This window comes from Cucumis sativus, chromosome 5 (genome assembly GCF_000004075.3).
Source record: "Cucumis sativus cultivar 9930 chromosome 5, Cucumber_9930_V3, whole genome shotgun sequence".
Classification (NCBI taxonomy): Eukaryota; Viridiplantae; Streptophyta; class Magnoliopsida; order Cucurbitales; family Cucurbitaceae; genus Cucumis; species Cucumis sativus.
In genome coordinates, this window is record NC_026659.2 from 2,201,083 (window position 1) to 2,219,517 (window position 18,435).

At 32.0% G+C, this 18,435-nt stretch overlaps 2 protein-coding genes across 6 annotated transcripts; both read right to left on the minus strand.

Moving 5' to 3' along the window:
• Positions 1-3,355: 3,355 nt before the first annotated feature.
• On the minus strand, positions 3,356-4,360 carry LOC101216904 (transcription factor bHLH118-like). The gene is given in 2 exon segments (NM_001308912.1): positions 3,356-3,787; positions 4,025-4,360. Coding segments are annotated over 2 exon segments (768 nt in total).
• Positions 4,361-9,070: 4,710 nt separating this feature from the next.
• Positions 9,071-17,684, minus strand: LOC101208090 (nudix hydrolase 14, chloroplastic). Of its 5 annotated transcripts, XM_031885374.1 has the most exons (8): positions 17,361-17,682; positions 17,134-17,239; positions 16,976-17,053; positions 16,609-16,701; positions 16,328-16,420; positions 15,863-15,961; positions 15,708-15,768; positions 15,178-15,312 (listed from the first exon to the last, which is right to left on the minus strand). In XM_031885374.1, exons 1-7 carry the CDS (start codon positions 17,585-17,587, stop codon positions 15,709-15,711), a joined length of 756 nt encoding a protein of 251 aa, XP_031741234.1. In that variant the 5' UTR covers positions 17,588-17,682; the 3' UTR covers positions 15,178-15,312; position 15,708. The 5 variants fall into 5 exon arrangements, with proteins under 5 accessions (XP_031741232.1, XP_031741231.1, XP_031741233.1 ...); XM_031885373.1 differs by lacking the exons at positions 15,178-15,312; positions 15,708-15,768 and adding an exon at positions 10,589-10,698 and having other exon boundaries at positions 17,361-17,684; XM_004147511.3 differs by lacking the exon at positions 15,708-15,768 and having other exon boundaries at positions 14,901-15,312; positions 17,361-17,672.
• Positions 17,685-18,435: the final 751 nt, after the last annotated feature.

Here is an 18,435-nt window from a genome sequence, read left to right on the forward strand (position 1 = left end):
GACTCCAAATTTTCTAAATTTCGTTGTTAGTTTTTTAAAAAGAAAAATAATTTAAAATGTTATCAAGTTTAAACAACTATTACCACAAAATAAGGGGAAAATATAATATTAAATAACATATAAAATATAAAATATAAGAAAATAGTAAAGAAGCAATGATGAATGTTATGAAAGGAAGAAAAAAAATTAATAAATAAAAATGCTAATTATAAAAAAGTAAATACAAATATATAAAGAATAAAGCTTAAGTATAAATTATCCTATGGAAACAAAAAAAAAAAAAGGAGAGAGAGATAAAGATAAATAACCATATCTGAAAGATTATGTATAAATAAATGAAAGAGAGACTCACAACACAATAAAAAAATAAATGTTAGAGAAAGGAAATAAATGCTAGAGAAAGGATGATAGGGTAAATAAGGCGAACAAATAACTAAATAAAGAAAAAAAGAATGAAATTCAAAACACTCAACTCTTTTATTGTTCGAAAGATAGATCATTGGAACGAAAGTCTTACCAAAACTGTTAAATAAGTTAAGTTTTTTTTGTGTGTTAAATTCTTAGCATTGTAAAAGAGTTTTTGAACAAAAATAAAGATTTAGGGTTTTGTTGAAAGAGAAAACAAAGTGGAAAATGTAGATTTTTTTTTTTTTTTTTAAGAAGAGATGAAAGCTAAGAGAAGTAGTGTGTCTATGAAGCATAGATATTTGGATGAAGAAGAGGGAATTATTTATAGCCAAAATCATCTTATCTTAGTAAATATAAAAGCTTGGATGAGGAGCAATTTTTTTTTCCATTTTTGACCTTCTTTTAGAAAGTAGCTTATGTAATTAGGTAGATGACAATGTCTTTTCTCTCTCCTATTTTAATTTTGTTAATTGATGAAAAAATGAGATGATTTTATGAATTAATTAGGCTAATTGTAATTTATGAATAACTAATAGATTAAGAAAACCAAAAGTTTTTCCAACTTCTAATAGCTCACAAAAATCGAAAGTCTTACCAACTTTAATAGCTAAATTAGAAAAACTGAAAGTATTTTCAACTTCTAAAACGTAAATATAATGAATAGTTTATTTACCTTATCAACTAATTATGCTCATCGTAACTAATGAACAATTTTATAGGTAAGAAAATCAAAAGGTCCATCTTCTAAATAAAAAGAATTAATAATACATTTAAATATTAATTCACACACAAAATACAATGAATATGATCCTTTAAGAATTCTTAGATATGAATGGCTATAAAACCTCATTTTCTACATCCAGTTTGCACACAATTTGGACTAGCCTTTCAAATAAGAAGAATTTCTTCTGTTAAAAAAACGGTAACCCGACCAATCCGACTTACCCAACCCACTTCTGAAGGAATATCTTAGTTTCATGGCATGTTTTCAATCCTAAGTTGTTTATTTCCTTTTTAATTTTTAATTTTTTGGTTTTTTACTTGTACATATATAAGAAGAAAGCTTTGGGTTTGCATTTTCTTAATTTGTGTTTTTTTTAATTGACTTATCAGCTCTCTTCTCTAAAAGTTTCTAGAATTTGGTGGTTAATCAAAACCATTTAAAAGAGTTACCACTTTTAGTAATTATTCACCTACCTTATTTTGGAATAGTTAAATAACATTTATTTTTTTTAGAAAAGGTGGTTAATCACATCATTAAAAACTAACTAAATTAAGATAAAAATTAACTTATCGACAAATTAAATTAATTTTAAATAAGACTAGAAAAAATAGGTGGCTACAATAACACCAACAATAATAACAAGAAGAAGAATAACAACAATAATAAGTACAACTACTATTAGTACAACAACAAGAATAATAACAAAAATAACCACAACAACAAAAAGAATAATAACAACAAAAAGAATAATAGTAAGAAAATAATAATAAGAAGAAGAACAGAAACAATACTAATATAATAGAATAACAAAATAATAATAATAATAACAACAAGTACAATAATAATAACAATAAGAATAAGAATAACTTGTTAGATATTTTGAAGATGTCTGCAAGATAAAAAATTAGTATATCTATAAATTTTCTAAAATAGAGGTAGAAGCATCACTTAAATCACATAATACAAAAACTATAAGATTCAACATTTAAAGTTTTGAAAATTGCAAGATACATGTGATATAAAAAGAAACAAAAAAACAAAGAAAAGTGTTAAATATGTGTTAAACAACCTTAAATTATTTATAGAATTAATTTTGAGTTAAATAATTAAGGTTTAAACATTTCAATAAAAAATATTAAAAATTAAAAAGATTATTTATAATAATAATAATAATAATAAAATATAAATATTTTTCTAAATAGCGAGAAAGTTTTTTCAAAAGTGACATGATTATTAAAAATAAGAAGACAACTCGAGATGAAAGAAGTTAGCTAGAGAAAGGTGAGAGAAAAGAAAGGAAAAGAAAGTTTTTTTTTTAAGGGAAGAAGAAGAACTAATAACTCTTGCTCCTTATCAAATTCATGCATGACTAGGTTAGCATGTCAATCTAGTTTGATGTTTCCCTGTATAGTAATTTTAAAAACTTAGAGTTGAATCAATTGAATGTCAATTAAACACAAAAAAAAAAAAAAATTAGAGATTTTATATAATGGAACTTAATGATAATGGTAAATTAAATTTAATATTGCATTCCGGTTAAAACAATTAGAATTAATTAATCACGATAGTTCGAACTAAATTGTTTACATGAACATTGTATGTAATTAAGTAATGATAATTGAATAAATTACTACTTTTAAAAATTGAGGGGAGAAATTAACCTAAACTAGATTCTTTTGTCAAATTTTCTTTATTTTATTTTTCTTTTTACAATTTATTCTCTTGCTACAATTTCTATGCAAAACCCTCCTTAGGTTATCTTATGTTTGAAAATTAATTTGTATAAGAATCAATTTGCTCTGTGCGATCAACTTGGACTTGTCACTAAAACTAGTTATTGATGTGTGATTCAGTATATTATTTGGTGTAAGTTTGGGCGACAAAACCCGCTAGTCAAATGTCTCATTCTCTATTAAGTTTACGTGTTTTTTGGGTCATCTTTAATTATCGACCTCAATAACAAATGGTTTTAGTGGGAAAGAAAGAGTCACATTATTGTCATATAAAACATAGTGCTGTTTTTCTTTCTCCATACTAAACGGGAAAAGGTGAAATACCTTTTTTGAATTTTTGTCTAACATAAGCCGTTTAAAAGTAGCTCACAATTGTCAAATCTAATTAAAGTAAAACCATGTAATTGGTTGAATAAATCAAACATGAAGTAAGAAAAAAACAATAATATAAATAACAAATATATAGAAACACTACTGGTATTACTCTAATTTAATCTAATGGAAAATATTCCAAGTTAGTCAATTTATTCTGTAGTTCCGACATATCAATTGTTTCAACATCGACAGCAGCTTCAGATTCAATAGTGTGGAGGAACCTGTCGTTCTTCCTAGTAGAATGACAACTAATGATTTGAAGATTTTGAGTAATTAGAAATTTGATAAGATTGGAAAGTGGAAGCCTATGGTGTGTAGCTGTGTCTAGAAGAATTTGAACTCCTCCACATGATCTTGGCATCACTAGCACACTATCCCTTTTTGAGGAGTTTAATGTTTCGATTGTGGTAATGTTCCTGGAATCCTCACCATCTTCAATATTCTTTTTAAGCTCATCTCTCTTGTTTCTCAGCATTTGAATCTTGGTTTGCATGTGTTGTATGTATTTCACTGTCTCATGCATGTGATCACATATCGATCGCTTTCCCTGTAATTTTTCACATACAAATATTATAACCATTTTTATTTAATTTTTCTTTTAAGTTCTCTTGTGAAATGCAATAGGCCAAATAATGGGGGATTTTGAAATTCTATATTATCATGATAGTTTTTGTTTTTCTCGAACTCTCTCAAAATCTTTCTTTTTCATCTACTTTCAAAGTATATATATATATATATATATATATAATAAAATAACATTTGATGAGGCACCGATGAGTTTTACCTTGAGATATTCCACCGGGAGAAGTGAGCGAAGAGCGGCGTAAAGAGTGGACATTTCTTGCCTTCTTTGGCGTTCAACATCTCTGTGGATAATCTTCTTCTTTTTATGTTCGTTTGGGTTCGGGTTCTCGTCCTCAATATCGGCCGAAGTGTTCGGGGACTTCCGCCGACGACCTTTTTTTGGCTTTTCGGAGATATTTCTGTTGGTGTTGTTGATGGAAGCGATCAATGGAGGGTGATCAGCAACAGAAAGGTGTATAGGGGAAAGAGAAGGGAGTGGAAATAACTCATCTACTTGATCAAAAGGGAATGGAGATTGTATACAATCCAAGTCCATAGAGTTTTTTTTTTTTCTTTTAATATCAAATGGGTTTAAGAGAGGAAGAGAGGAAGAGAGGAGGAGAATGGTGAGGAAGTTTTTGGAAATGGCACAATGTTTTGGAAATCTAAATACCCCTTTATTTATAGCACCAAATTGGGGATCCAAGTGGGTCAAAAATAGCTTAAAGATAATGTTTTTTTTTAATCAAATAAATTTTGTTCTTTTTTCTTCATATATATATGAAAGATACTTTTGACAGACCAATGAATTGATTAATTTGATATATAATCATGAGATTCCTTTTGCTTGGTACTTTGTGCTGCTTTTTTTTCATTTTGTTAGGAGATTGGATCTTCCGTCTGCATGCGATTGTTGTATTAAAAACAATGATGTAAGTTTTATTGTTATTGGTTTTGTAATGTTTTGATTAATATAATTACTTTATATACTTTGAAAATGAAATCATTTAAATTTGATTTGGATCCAATTTATTTTTCTTACACAAATTTTTCAGTTACAATTATACCATAAAATTGTACGTTCAACAAATTTCTTTAATAATGCAAGTATAACAATGTCAGTTATCATTGAATTAATCTTACTTTTGAAAAAAGTGGAGAAAAGATAGAAAAACAATAATCACATATATATTATGCAGGGTACTCGAATAAAAATGAGAGTATTGTATTTTTTTATTCAATTGCAATGAAATCTTTTATGATTTCATTTTTGTTGGGATCTTCCTTACTAAAAGTATAACATACGACACATATGTTATTATCTCACTATCATCTATTGATTTTGAAATAAAATTTTATATACAGTCTTATATGGTATCAAAGTGAAAGTTAGAAGCCTAAACGAAACCTTATCTTATTAAAAAAATAAAAATTGAAATATCATCAAAGTAAAAAAAGTATAACAATAAAAACTTATCTTACCGATATTGTAAGTTATATATATAGACTTAAGACTATTTATTTTGTTGTCAATTTAATTTAGAGATGGACCATGAACGTGAAGATAGTCGAACTTAATATAAATTATATTAGTGATTATAACAAACAAAGACAAAAAGTAAAGTTGGTGAAGTAATAGTGTCCAACCATAAATCATAATTTAACTATTCAATTTTGTCATTAATAGTCCCTACCAACACTAAATCAAGAATTTCTCGTTAGTCACAATATATTTTGTAAAATTTTAATCACACATTGGACTTCTAAGCTATCAAAATTTCATAGTTTAATTAATTAGTGCACTTGTAATAATTACTTTCCTTCTAAAAAACAACCTCTTTTTAATTTAGACATATTTGATAATATAGTAAAATCTGTCACTAATAAAATAAAATATTCATACAAATGTGGTAATGATAAAATTAACATCTAACACGATCATAGATCTTATTATATATATTTGTACGTATTTTTTTAAAAGATTTTTCTATATATTTTATTATTATTTTAAAAATGGTTATCGATTATAATTATAAAATTTAAATTAATGAGTAACGTGTATTACACGCGTCTATAATCAAATGATTTAGCATAAGAAAAGAAAATAATTATATTAGGGTCAAAATTACTTCCATATATGAAAAAACAAGTGATAGTATTTGGCCTTTAAATTATAAGTCACTTTAAGCAGAAATGATTTTCAAGTGATTTTTTTTTTTGTCAGTGATTGATTGGTAAAATAATTTTTGAATGAAATATTATTTCAAAGGAGAATGATTAAGCTACACCTACCATAAATTTATATGCCTCTCATTTTCTTTGCATTAAGTAAAAATTAATTCTTCAAAAATTCCACATTATCACAAATTATCACTCAATTTTTATTCTATTTTAGATTAAAATTATTTTACTTTCTTCCCTTTTTATAATTAAATTAACTTGTTTTACCAAAGCTTTAAATCTCTCTTTATTTGTATAATCATTTTTTTAATTCTCTTTATGTTTTTTGTTTTTTTCGAGCACCATTTTAAAACTTCTGTTCCCAAACTAGTTCTTTTAAATATGTTATTCTAAAATCAATTTCTTTTTAAAAAAATACTCTATTTAAAATCATATTTAAAAATGTTCAAAATTTAAGGATGGATCAACTAAAACAAGTCTAGTTGAATCATAATTAGCATGATCTCCTTAGAGATCAGAGGTTGAATCCTCTAAAAAAAGAAAAAGAACATGGATCAAACAACAAAATCATTTATAATTAAAAACCATGAAAGAAGCCATTAGAATGGAAATCTCTTTTAAATATAAATGATTTAAAATTTAAAAAAAACTTTCCACGGAAGTAATTATAATGAAAATCTCATCTGGAAAAGCTCTTTTACTAATTATTTTTTAATTTGGTGTATTTTTAGTTGCTAAAAATTATTAATAGGATGATAAGATCCTATAACTTAGGTTTCATTCTTTCGTGATAAATATCACCATTTTGAGATGAGAGAACTCTCAATTTTCTATAACCTCAGCCGAAATTTAGGTTGACAATCTTCAATAGATATTTGTATATATACACGCGTGTATGACAAAAACAAACATATATATATAATGACCTTTAAAGTAAACGAATTTGTTGAACTATCTTAAACATGTTATTTGATTTTCTTAACGATCGAAAGTGTCTAGTTATTTGTATTATTTTCGTTATTTATGATCGTTGTCTATTCATGTCATTGAATCTCTAATATATATGATAGTATAATTTCTTCATAGGGATAAATTGTTCTTTCTAATTATAGACACAACTAACACGCTATCTAATGAAGCACGTCAATCTTTGTATCATCGATTTTTGAACCAAATAAAAGTAAAATAGATCTCGAACCATCCATTTATAGAAACTTTCTCCACTAAAAATCTAAGATAGCTTACCAACTGAGTACATGTGCAGTTGGGAATGTACAAATCAATCACGATTGTATTAATATAATGAAATTAAAGGTCAAAAAGAAACGTAGAGCCACGAGATGCGGATCTCAATCACCGTATTTTTTTGCTTTAAACAATCTCATAAATTATTAATCCAACAAGAAGACAGACACCAATCATGCCCAATATTTCTTCTTTCCCTTCTCAAGATGGAAACCCATGCCCAGTTTTTTTTTGAAGATATTACAAAACAAGAAAAGCTCAATAAATTATTGGTTTAGCTTTTATTTTAAAATGTTAAATTACAGATTAATTATAAATTTTTGTTCTAGAATACAACGCTTTACCACTAGAATTCAATCCGAATGATTTTATATTTAGTTTCAGACACTTTCTAGGGAATGTAATTTAGTTGACGTAGAAGGATAGATCTAATGACTATGCTTCGAATAACTTTTAATTGTGTTAATACGTTTAGGATTAGTTGATGATCTTTAGGACTCATTTGTAATTTGAATAACATTTCAAGTGTATTATATTCAACTTCTATCTAACAAAGTTATGCTTAAATAGAAATGAATTTTTTAAAATTTCATTTTTCAAGTCAATCAATGGCCCCTAATTCAAAGTTTTAAAATTGGAATTTTCTCTTTAAAAATCTGTTGTGTAATATATATATTTGATTGCATTTCTTTTTTTGAGAGGTGGATATTTTAAAGAGAAATAGTTATAGGTTTTCTTACTTTTTGGTCAATAACTTTGATGATTTGAGAATTTTAATTTAGCTTACAACTTACAAGAAAAAAAACTAATGATTAATATGAAAATCGAGAAAGAAAAAAAGGAAGGTATGAAAAATGAGTATAGGAGATACATTGTGAGTATAGGAGATGAAAAATGATGTATACACTTCAAAACATACTTATACTCTCAATGTATGGATGATGTATATGAAAACTTTTGGAGCCCATTTTGCCACACACAGGTCAGGGTGGGTTTGACGTTTGGGTCACTCTGCATGCACATGTGTGTGCTAGAGATTTGTTCTGTTATGTATTGGGAGATTACTCAGGGTATGGTATGACCAAAGATATTGTATACTTGGAGATTATTGCTAGGTCTATAGTATGACTATAGATTGTTCTATTATAAATATTTTAAGACTGCTGGATGCATGACTAAAGATTACTCTATTATTCCTTTAAAGGGTTAGGACTATTCTTTCAAAATTTCAAGAAAAACTCCGCTCAAAATTTTTAACTTTATAGGTTGTTTTCAAATATAGAAAAATTCACTAGAAATAAATCTTAATAAATTATTATATGTATCATTTGATTTGATAGACACAAATAATAGTTTATTTTGGTCTATGGTGATTTTATCATCGATTATAATGCTATATTTGTAAATATTTTTTAAAATTATATCATTTAAAACAATCATGGTATCTCTTATTTGGAAAATTTGTGCTTTACCACATATTTTGAAAATCTTACCATTTTTAGAGTTTCAAAATCTAGTTTGAATCTCTATTTAAAACAATCATGGTATCTCTTATTTGGAAAACTTGTGCTTTACCACATATTTTGAAAATCTTACCATTTTTAGAGTTTCAAAATCTAGTTTGAATCTCTAGGTCGGGCAGGGTGTGATAGGACCAACGGTAGATCTTAAGCATCACTGACCACAAGTGTCACAGTTTCTGCTGCATGATTAGCCACCATCGACTGTGATCGGATGGACCTCGGCAAGCTGAATGAGGTAAAACCTTGGGTCTCTGACTCCATGATATTTTATTGAAATATATTACGTGTGCACAAAGAGTTTTAGAATAGTGTACACATGCAAAAATAATAATAATGATAATTAAAAAAAATACAAGAAAGTTATTCAACAATTTACCTAATAAATAGAGATTGCAACATTTATGGTAACACACATTGGTTTTATTAAAGTTATTCAACAATTTACCACAACCTCTAAAAATGCAAGTCTGTCATTGTTTAAACCAAACTCATACAAACTTAACAGATATCGGACTTCTAACCAAGTGTTTAGCAGAAACCCATTTTAGATATCCTTCAGCAAACTCAGTCGAGGGACTGATTGAACCAATTCTCTTAAACGTCACTGAATATGTTGCTTTTTGGTTCAATGCCGAGAAAATTACCTTCCTTGGTCGGACTGTTACAGAAACCCCTTCCGGTGCTTCAATGACGACGTTATAAACTTCACGTCCACTGCCAACATAAGTAACCGTTCTCGAGAATGTTTGCACCTGTCCTAATTTGACCATAAATGATGGGTAGTTGAGTTCTCCTTCTGGGATGCTTGTTGTTGTTAAACAATCAATTGGTTTATGAGCAATAAGTGAAACTTGGTTATTGGTGTATCCTAATCCACAAAGATAAGGAATATAATCATCAGGTTGAATGTCATAAACCAATCCTGGGTCTACTGCTTTTGATGGGTTTACATGACCTGCTCCAATAGCGAACAAATCCGCAGGCTGCAAAGTTTGATCAACAATTGGGTTGCCTTCCAGATTTGTTATGTTAGCAGTTGTCATTATAGAGGATTTAATGGCAGCCGGTGACCAATCAGGATGAGCACTTTTGATCAGAGCTGCAATGCCACTGAGATGAGGACAAGACATGGATGTTCCTGAAACTATGTTGAATGTTGATTTTGTGTTTGTGTTGTTGTCTAATGGGAATGGCCATGCTGCTAAAATGCTGACACCGGGACCAGTTATGTCTGGTTTCAAGATGCCGGGGCTTGCGAGGCTGGGACCTCGAGATGAGAAAGCAGCTATGGCTGGAGAGAAGTCATCACCAATTGTGGTTCCTTTGAATACGATTGTGGCTGTTGGGTATGTTGTTGAGTTTATGTAGGCTTTGATTTTCAGTGCCGCTGTATGGCTGACATGGCTTGCCGGAAGAACATGAGCATCTGCTTCAGTAGTGAAGCCATCTGATTCTGCGTTGAGAAGGATCATGGCGGCGCCACCAGCATTTTTCACTTCAACCCCTTTTGCAATTCTCGCAATTCCTCCTCCTCTGTCGCATACTACAACTTTTCCTTTTACATCAATGTTTTTCAATGATCCTTCAGCACATAATGCTACCGTTTCATTCTTCTCACCAGGGAAAACAAGTGGTAAGAATGTTTGAGGAAAATCATTTGGCTGGAACAGAGATTCGCCATCGAATTCTTCTCCATTTCCAAGCTTTGCAGTCGCTGTGATTTTTCTATCAATTGTGCTAGCTGCAACTGTTAAAATCCATGGAGCTTCGTTGGACAATGTGGCATTAAAAGGACCTGAATTAGCAGCTGAGCAACTTACAAAAATCCCCTTTTGAATCGCTGCAAATGCACCTATGGCCGTAATGTCTGCGAAGAATGGTACTGGTGGGCCCCCGAGTGATATAGAGAGCACATCAACACCATCTTCAACCGCCGCGTCAAGTCCTGCGAGAATGTCAACATTAGAGCAACTTTCTCCAAAGCAAACTTTGTAAATGGCAAGGTGAGCTAACGGTGCCATCCCAACAGCAGTACCGAAAGCATTCCCTAGTGCCTCAGCACCGTCGACAAAAGTACCGGCTGCAGTGCTTGCCGTGTGAGTTCCGTGGCCATCTTCATCAATTGGAGAGTCATCCAATGTTGTTATCTTTCCCTTTAAGGCTTGTGATGCGAGATTCAAAGATCTTGCACCTATAAGCTTGTTGTTACAAGCAGAGAAATTAAACTCACATCTTCCTTTCCATTTGGCTGGCGGTTGCGGCATTCCCGCATCAACAAAGGAAGGATGGCTTGGTGTGATTCCACCATCTAACACTCCTATGATCACTCCCTTTCCAAAGTTCGAATCTTTCCAAAACCCAAATTGACGGTTCAATCCTAGAAAATTAGGGCTGTGAGTTGTGTGCAAATGCACTATCGTTTCACGTCTAGCTGACACAAAACCATCCTTCTCTTCCATCGCTTTCACGTGTTCTTCAGTAAGTCTTGCACTAAAACCACTCATGACATTTCGGTATGAATATAGCAAAGTCGGTTGCTCCTCTGAGTTCTCCAAACTCGTTGGTAAAAATGATCTATGCCAACTTTCAAGATCATCAACAACCTCCGGTTTCTTCACATGGACAATGTAAGTATGAAGATTACTGAATGGAAGCTCGGTTACTTGAGCCTCATAGACATGGAAGTTGAGTAAGAGAAGGAGAAAAAGAGAAGGCAGAAGAACCATGGTTAAGACAAAAAGGCTAGGGCTTGATGGTGTTGGTGAACTCACACCAAAGAGGAAGTTTTATATTGTGACAAAGGGAGCAGTCATGGCCGGCGGTTGTGTAAGAAACTTTCGAAGGCATTAACATATTGCTATTGGAGGCTTCTGATTAGGCCTGCTAGGAGTTTTGGCAGGTTAAGTTAAATGATCCGTATTGATGACAATAATGTATGATAGGATATTTTAATTTTACTAACTATTTGTTTATTAGGCTTTGAAATGGTCGTTATGTAACTGTATGTTACAATGATTGGCAAATTTGAGGTTCATATGTGTCATTTTGTTATGAACTATGCTCTTGGTTTTTAGAAGGAATTAAAAACTGATATTTGTGGACTAGAGTTATTAAATTGAAGAACTCATATCCATACGTTTATATTAAATAAGACTGAGGGTGAAGTTTGAATTTTGATAATGCCTCAAAACATCAAGACAGCAAATTGATGTGGTGAAATCCGTCGTGGCTTGAAATATTAGTACAGCTAACTTTACACAGTTAAACTCTTTAACTTGGTTGAAATAAGGATGATCTGTCTTTTATGAAAAAGAAACAGGTCCTAGAAGTGTAGACTTGGTTTTTAACTCCTTCTGTTCGTAATAATCTTCTTCTATGATTTATTCTTCTGCATTATTTGCTCTCACAGCAAACATTCTTAACTCTCTTTCCCCTCTCGCTTTGCACTTATGCCCTAAGTAATATTTATCATCACATTTAAAGCATAGTTTGACATCTTCTCAGAATCAGTGAGTTTATGGATTTGAAAATATCGATCCGCTCGAAAAATCCACGAATCGAGATCGTCTCCACTAATTACCGGCATCTCTACTTTTTTTAATTTACTTCGATCAGACGCCTTCTCCTCTTCTTCTTTCTTATTTGCTTTTGCTTCGTCAATCAATTCGAGAACTGTTGCTTCACTTTCTTCCTTCTTATTTTCATAGAAAATTTACTGGAAGATCCTTCCGTATCGGACGTTGTCGATTTCTCGTTGATCAAACTTTTAATATACTTCATCAACAATTGATGTTGTTGTTTATCTGCTTGAGTATTCAATCGATCTAAGTTCTTCATCAATAACTGTTGATGTTGTTGTTGTTTATCACAGTACAAGATATCGGAGTCCTCTCAACGCAAAAAAAGGCGTCGACAAAAGCAACATCAAAACAAAGACCAATCCTCGACGCATAAAAATACAAGTCGGCCGATACAAGTATTTCTGACGTTGTAGTTCAAAACGTTAGGAGAGGTGAAAAGTTTAATCATTCCCGACGTCATAAGTAAAACGTTGGGAGAGGTGAAAACTATTTCCAACGTTTTACTTATGACGTTGGGAATAGGAGGTGTCTCCCGACGTTTTCGATATGCGTCGGGAATTCTCTTATAAAAACCCTTTTCAGTTATGTAATTCACAGAATTGAAAAGGAGAAGACTGAGAGAGTTGAGAGAGAGAGGCAGAGAAGGAGAGTGATCCACGCCGCCGCTCGTCGTTATCCTTGTCTGACCGTTCGTCGTCATCTCCGTCGTCACTCTTCATTCTGGTAAGTGGTTTAGTTTAGTTATTGTTTTATTTTAGTATTTAGATTTCAAATTAGTTTTAGGTTTTAGATTTCAAATTAGTTTTAGTATTTAGATTTTGAATTAGTTGTAGATTTTAATATTGTATTTGAATTTGAAGTGTTGTTAGGATTTTGAACTAGTTGTAAGTTTTAGGAATTTGAATTTGAAGTATTAAAGTTGAGAATGAAGTGTTGAGTTTGGGGTGGGAGAGGGGAGGGGAGGGGGGGAGGGGGGGTTATATTGTGGATTGTAGATGGCATTGCCCTAAATAACTTATATGTGGATGAATGTTGTTGGTGAATGTCACCGTTGTGTACATTTTAGTTAAAGTTTGGTTGAAAAGTATTGTTTTTTTTAATTTATAGTTAGTTTGTGGTTGAATTGATTTTATATTTGATTTTGTAGGAGTGATTGAATTAGAGTTGGTTTATGTATGAATGTTATTGTTGTGAGATGTTGTATCAATATTTGTGGTTCAACTTGATAATAAGACTACTAGTTAGTTGAACTAGTACTTGATAAGTTATTGGTTTTGTTTAGTAATAAACTTCTCCAAGTTATAAGCTTATTAGTTCTTTTTCGTTTATGTATATCATTTATCTTTCGAGCTTCATATCTTCATCAATGCTAACTCATTTCATGTCTAACCACTTAATTTGATGCTTTTTTCACAATCTTTAAATCTATTATCATAAAGTTAGCATTTTATTAACGTATCTTGAGCATAGTTGTTCGAATTGAGATTTTTTTTTATTCCATGTAAATTTTCAAGATCTATGACCTTGGCAACAATATTTTCATCTTAGGTTTAAAGAATTATAGATGTGACGAGGGAGAAAATCCATACGACATCAAGGAATTACAAGATCCTTGTAAGGTAATTCTTTTGCCCTCAATTGATATGAATTTTAATAATGAAAGATCTTTTAGTTGTATTTGCTCTTTTATTTCCTTATCATTTAATTAATTTATTTATTTTAAAAATGTAATGTTGAGGGCAGGATGTATATACCTTCCATTTAATAATGGAAGGTATTTAAAAAAAAAAAAAAAAGAATAGAGAAACTCCAGACGCACAACATTCACTGTTGGGCGTTCTTGGACATCTCCCGACGCTATATTGACAGCGTCTTCGACGTTCATACAGCGTCGGGAGATGTCTAGGAACTCCCGACACATTTTTCCCGACTTGTATCTCGATGCATAAATATACGTCGAGAAAGGCTTTTCCGACGCTTTTTATATATCTTCTGACGCTTTTATACGTCGGGAGAGCCCCCTAATGTCGGAAGAAACCATTGCTCCATGTTCTTCACTAATGTCGGAAGAAACCATTGTAGGTATCATCTGCATATCGATTTTTACCTCGGAAATCTATTGTTCTACCGCTTCGAATCGTTCTTCATGCTTTTTTGCCATTTTCTTATGCTTTCCCAGGATGTTGCTCTGATACCAATATGTTGGAACCCAATCTCCAACATAGACTCACAACGAAGATGAATTCAAATCTTTATTGATGATAGTAATGTAGGAATTAGGATGAAAGGAAAATCGAATTGAATGTTACTTTCAATTCAATGAACAAGATTCTCCCCCAAATCTGTTACCCTATCTCTCAAGGATACAACAGAAATGACTTCACCAGAAAACTAACTTTCCCTCCTTTATTTTTCTACTTATATCCCTTTACTCTACCCCGGGGTCCCCCCTTCAATTGTGCTCTCCTTCACCAAATTATTTCCTTTATTCTTTTCTCTTCTACTGTATTGATGAATTATTGGTGGTCTAAGTCGTTACAAAATATTAAAAGGCACACTATAATCCTAAAGTTTTAAATGGTCAATGCAAGGTAATTTATTATTGATCTTGTCTTGAGACAAGTGTGTTAAGGAACTTGTTACCCTTTTACATAACCCAGCAAAAGTTGAACTGAAGAAAGAAAACGTTTGCCAAGGTTCAAGGTGAAAGATCATATATAGGGTGAATAGAAAACACACTATCATGGTTTTAAAGAAGGCAAAAGCCCTTCCTTCTGAGCCATTTCATAGAGTGCAATGGCCATTAGAGCCTTTGCATCTGCTGTAACTCGCCATAATTTTTCATAAGGAACAACACGAACCTTAATCATCTCACCATGATCCCTGAGACCAGTTTCCTTTCCTTGCAGCTCTGCTATTGTCTCTTTACTTGCAGATCCTCGATACAAGAAGAGACCGATTCCCTCATCACATCCTCCCTAATCATGAACATGTACAATAACGTTAATATGCAAAATAAAAGCGATTGGGAAATCCACAAAAATATGATGCCTAAAGGCTAAACCTAAGATGTTGTGTTGGATGAGGCTTTTGTGTGATGATTTCCTTAGAAGTTAGAACTGTGATACACCTCCAAGTGTTGAGACGTACACAAGAAGTTGCAAAAAGGGTAAGTCACAATTGAGTGAGTTGGAAAAGATGAAACTTGTATGGTAATACTCGGTAGGGAGAGTGAGGTTTGAGCATCGTAGGCTGGCGAGGGAACTTGGAAGTTGTAATCGGCATTGCCTGATTTTATTTCCTTAGTATAATTCTCTTTGGCTGGAAACTTGACAAACTTATAAGATTAAGATGGTTCTTCTTCAATGAGTACCTTATATTACCGAAAGAAAGTAGCTCTTAATAAACCTTTTGCAGATTAACCGATCACGGATCTTTAAGAATCAGAAAAAAAAGAATTAGCCTACGCACAAGTCATGACTACCAAGTCTTCAAACATCGAGATATGTTAAAATTATGTGAACTTACGGGAGAAGGAAAGACTCTGCATCCAGTTGATTGGTCCAAGAAGCCGGTAAGATCAACCATGTCCTCAAGCTTTAACTGAATGCCAATTTCTTCTTCAACCTGCATTGTTACCACATCAAATGGCACATCAAAAAATTACCAAAGAAAACCTTCAATTTTCTTTTAATGAAGACCAGCATAACTTGGATTCCTCATTCAAATGTTAATACTTCTTTTGTGCAATAATTTTTTCTTCCACAGGTCTGTAAGTATCAACCTCACCAAAATTTCATTCGACTTCAACATAAAATGGGAAACATCTATTGTAAAATAAAACAAAGATTTCATAAAGAAAAAAATAATGAAATCTCAAATTACAGTACATATTAGCACAACAGCATGAACTTTGGGAACTTTTTTTTCCAAATTAAAATAACATAAAGTCGCATCACATCACGAGATCAAGATCAAGAGACGAAATCAGACCTCACGAACTGCAGTGCCAACAAAATCGCCCTTATCATCATCCAACATACCAGCAGGCAATTCCAACATGAGCTTCCCAACAGGAACTCTAACCTTAAGCATAAAATTTTAGTTCAGTGTGATCAAGAGTGCAAATTTCAAGAAGTGTTTCACAGCATAACTAACCTAAAAGTTGCAACTTCTGGCAGTCAATGCATTCAATAACACGGCAAACACTTTAATCTCAGAAAAACCAATGAACTTCAAAAAGTAATAACAAAATAAATAAAATAAAGATCAACCTGCTCAGTCAGGACAGCATAAGTTTCTCCTTCACAACTTAGAAGGATAAGAACAGCAACAGCAGGTCCTCTTGCAAAAACAATGCCTGGAACCTATACAAGTTTTAGTTTGTAAAAAAAGAAATTAAAGAAACCGCAGCATTGATCGATTACCCAAATTTACATTAGTGTCTCATTGATTTCTTTAGCATTATACGAACTGACATAAAGGGAAGAGATACGACTAGAGCATGTTCTTTAAAACTAAATATCACTTCCCAAGTAATCGTTATGTTCTTAACAGTTCAGTTAAGTTGATCGTTATCTCAATTAAACAGACTTAAACAAATTAAGCAACAGAACAAATAAATGGTAATCGCACAATTACCTTCTTCCCGGTTTGCTTATCATAGACATCAGCTTTAAATTTGAGAAATCCAATATTGTTTCCGAACATATCAACTCCCTAAACCAAAAATTCCTCAATTACCTTACAACCAAAAAGTGAAAACAACAGTAAAACTCGACGAGGTAATTTTCTAAAACCTGAATAAGAACACGCTTCAGGGACATGGCTCCCTTGGTCAAAATCCCACTCTCACTTTGCAAGTTCATCAGCCATTGTTTGAACAACGGTGAATAGATAGCATTACTGCAATATAAAGCATTGAAAAAGGAACCCCAGAAGATAAAATCGAGGAATTCAAAAGTAATCAACAGAGCCAGCATAAAAATTGGTATTATAAGAAGATTAGAAAGGAAATCGAACTAACCGGAAGTCCGAATCAGAGACACCAGGTGCGGCGAGAATCTGCACGGGTTGGTCGTGTTGCCAGGGGATGGTGATGTATTGAGTCCGAATTGAAGAATCGGCCGACATTTGACACGAGAAGGACCGCAATGCGATGGAATTAGAGTGAAGGGAAGAGGAAGAAGAGGGATATAGAAACCCTTTGCCCAACAAACGAAGAGAACTAGAGGGATGAAGAAAGTGAGTCATTTTTTAATCAGATTAAGCTGACTTATTTCTTAAAGTGATGCAAAATGGCAGAGGATGAAGAAAGATGACGACTGCCATTGAAGACTTGACTCAAATTTAGGTGCAGGCTGGGCTGCAATAGTCCACTTACGTGGTGCAAATTAATTGGGCCACATTTTATGTACTTTTTTTTATAAAAAAATCTACTGATTTTGCGTCCGTTTTGTTGGATTTCTTTTGATTTCTTTTTTGAATTTTTCACAGTCGTCTTCTTGCCGGCGTCATCCCATCAGTATTTCTTTTCTTTTCTTCTTTTTTTTTTTCTCCTCATGATCATACTAAAAAAAACCCAATACGTCGTCATCCTCTTTCTATGGGTTAAAAAATAGCAATTTTTATCGGTCTTTCTTAAGTTTTGTTTTGTGCTGCATTCGATCTGTTTGAATCTTTGTTGTGTAATCTTTTTCCTGTGCGATACAATTTTTTTTTTTTTGTAGTTTCAAGTTATTGTTTAGTCGGACTTTGTTTGTTGTTTTAGTTTTTTTTGCTTGGTTATATTTTTCTTTTGGACTATACTTTTGTTGGATATTTAAGCATGGATGCGGTTTTATTAGAGAGACCTACCAATAAACATGTCAGATAGAGCAACGTTTCAGGAGGAAGCAAGCGAAGTAGAAAATCTTCCAATCGATTTGGTATGAACAGCAATGAACATGAACGTCCAGGAAACTCAAATGGAGAAGCTTGTATCATGACAGAAATAGAAATATGAACGCAAATTTGGTAGACAAAAGGTAGTCATCGAACAAATCTACCAGAGATTGATGATTTGGATGATAAAATGATCATCAAGTGACCCATATAGATTT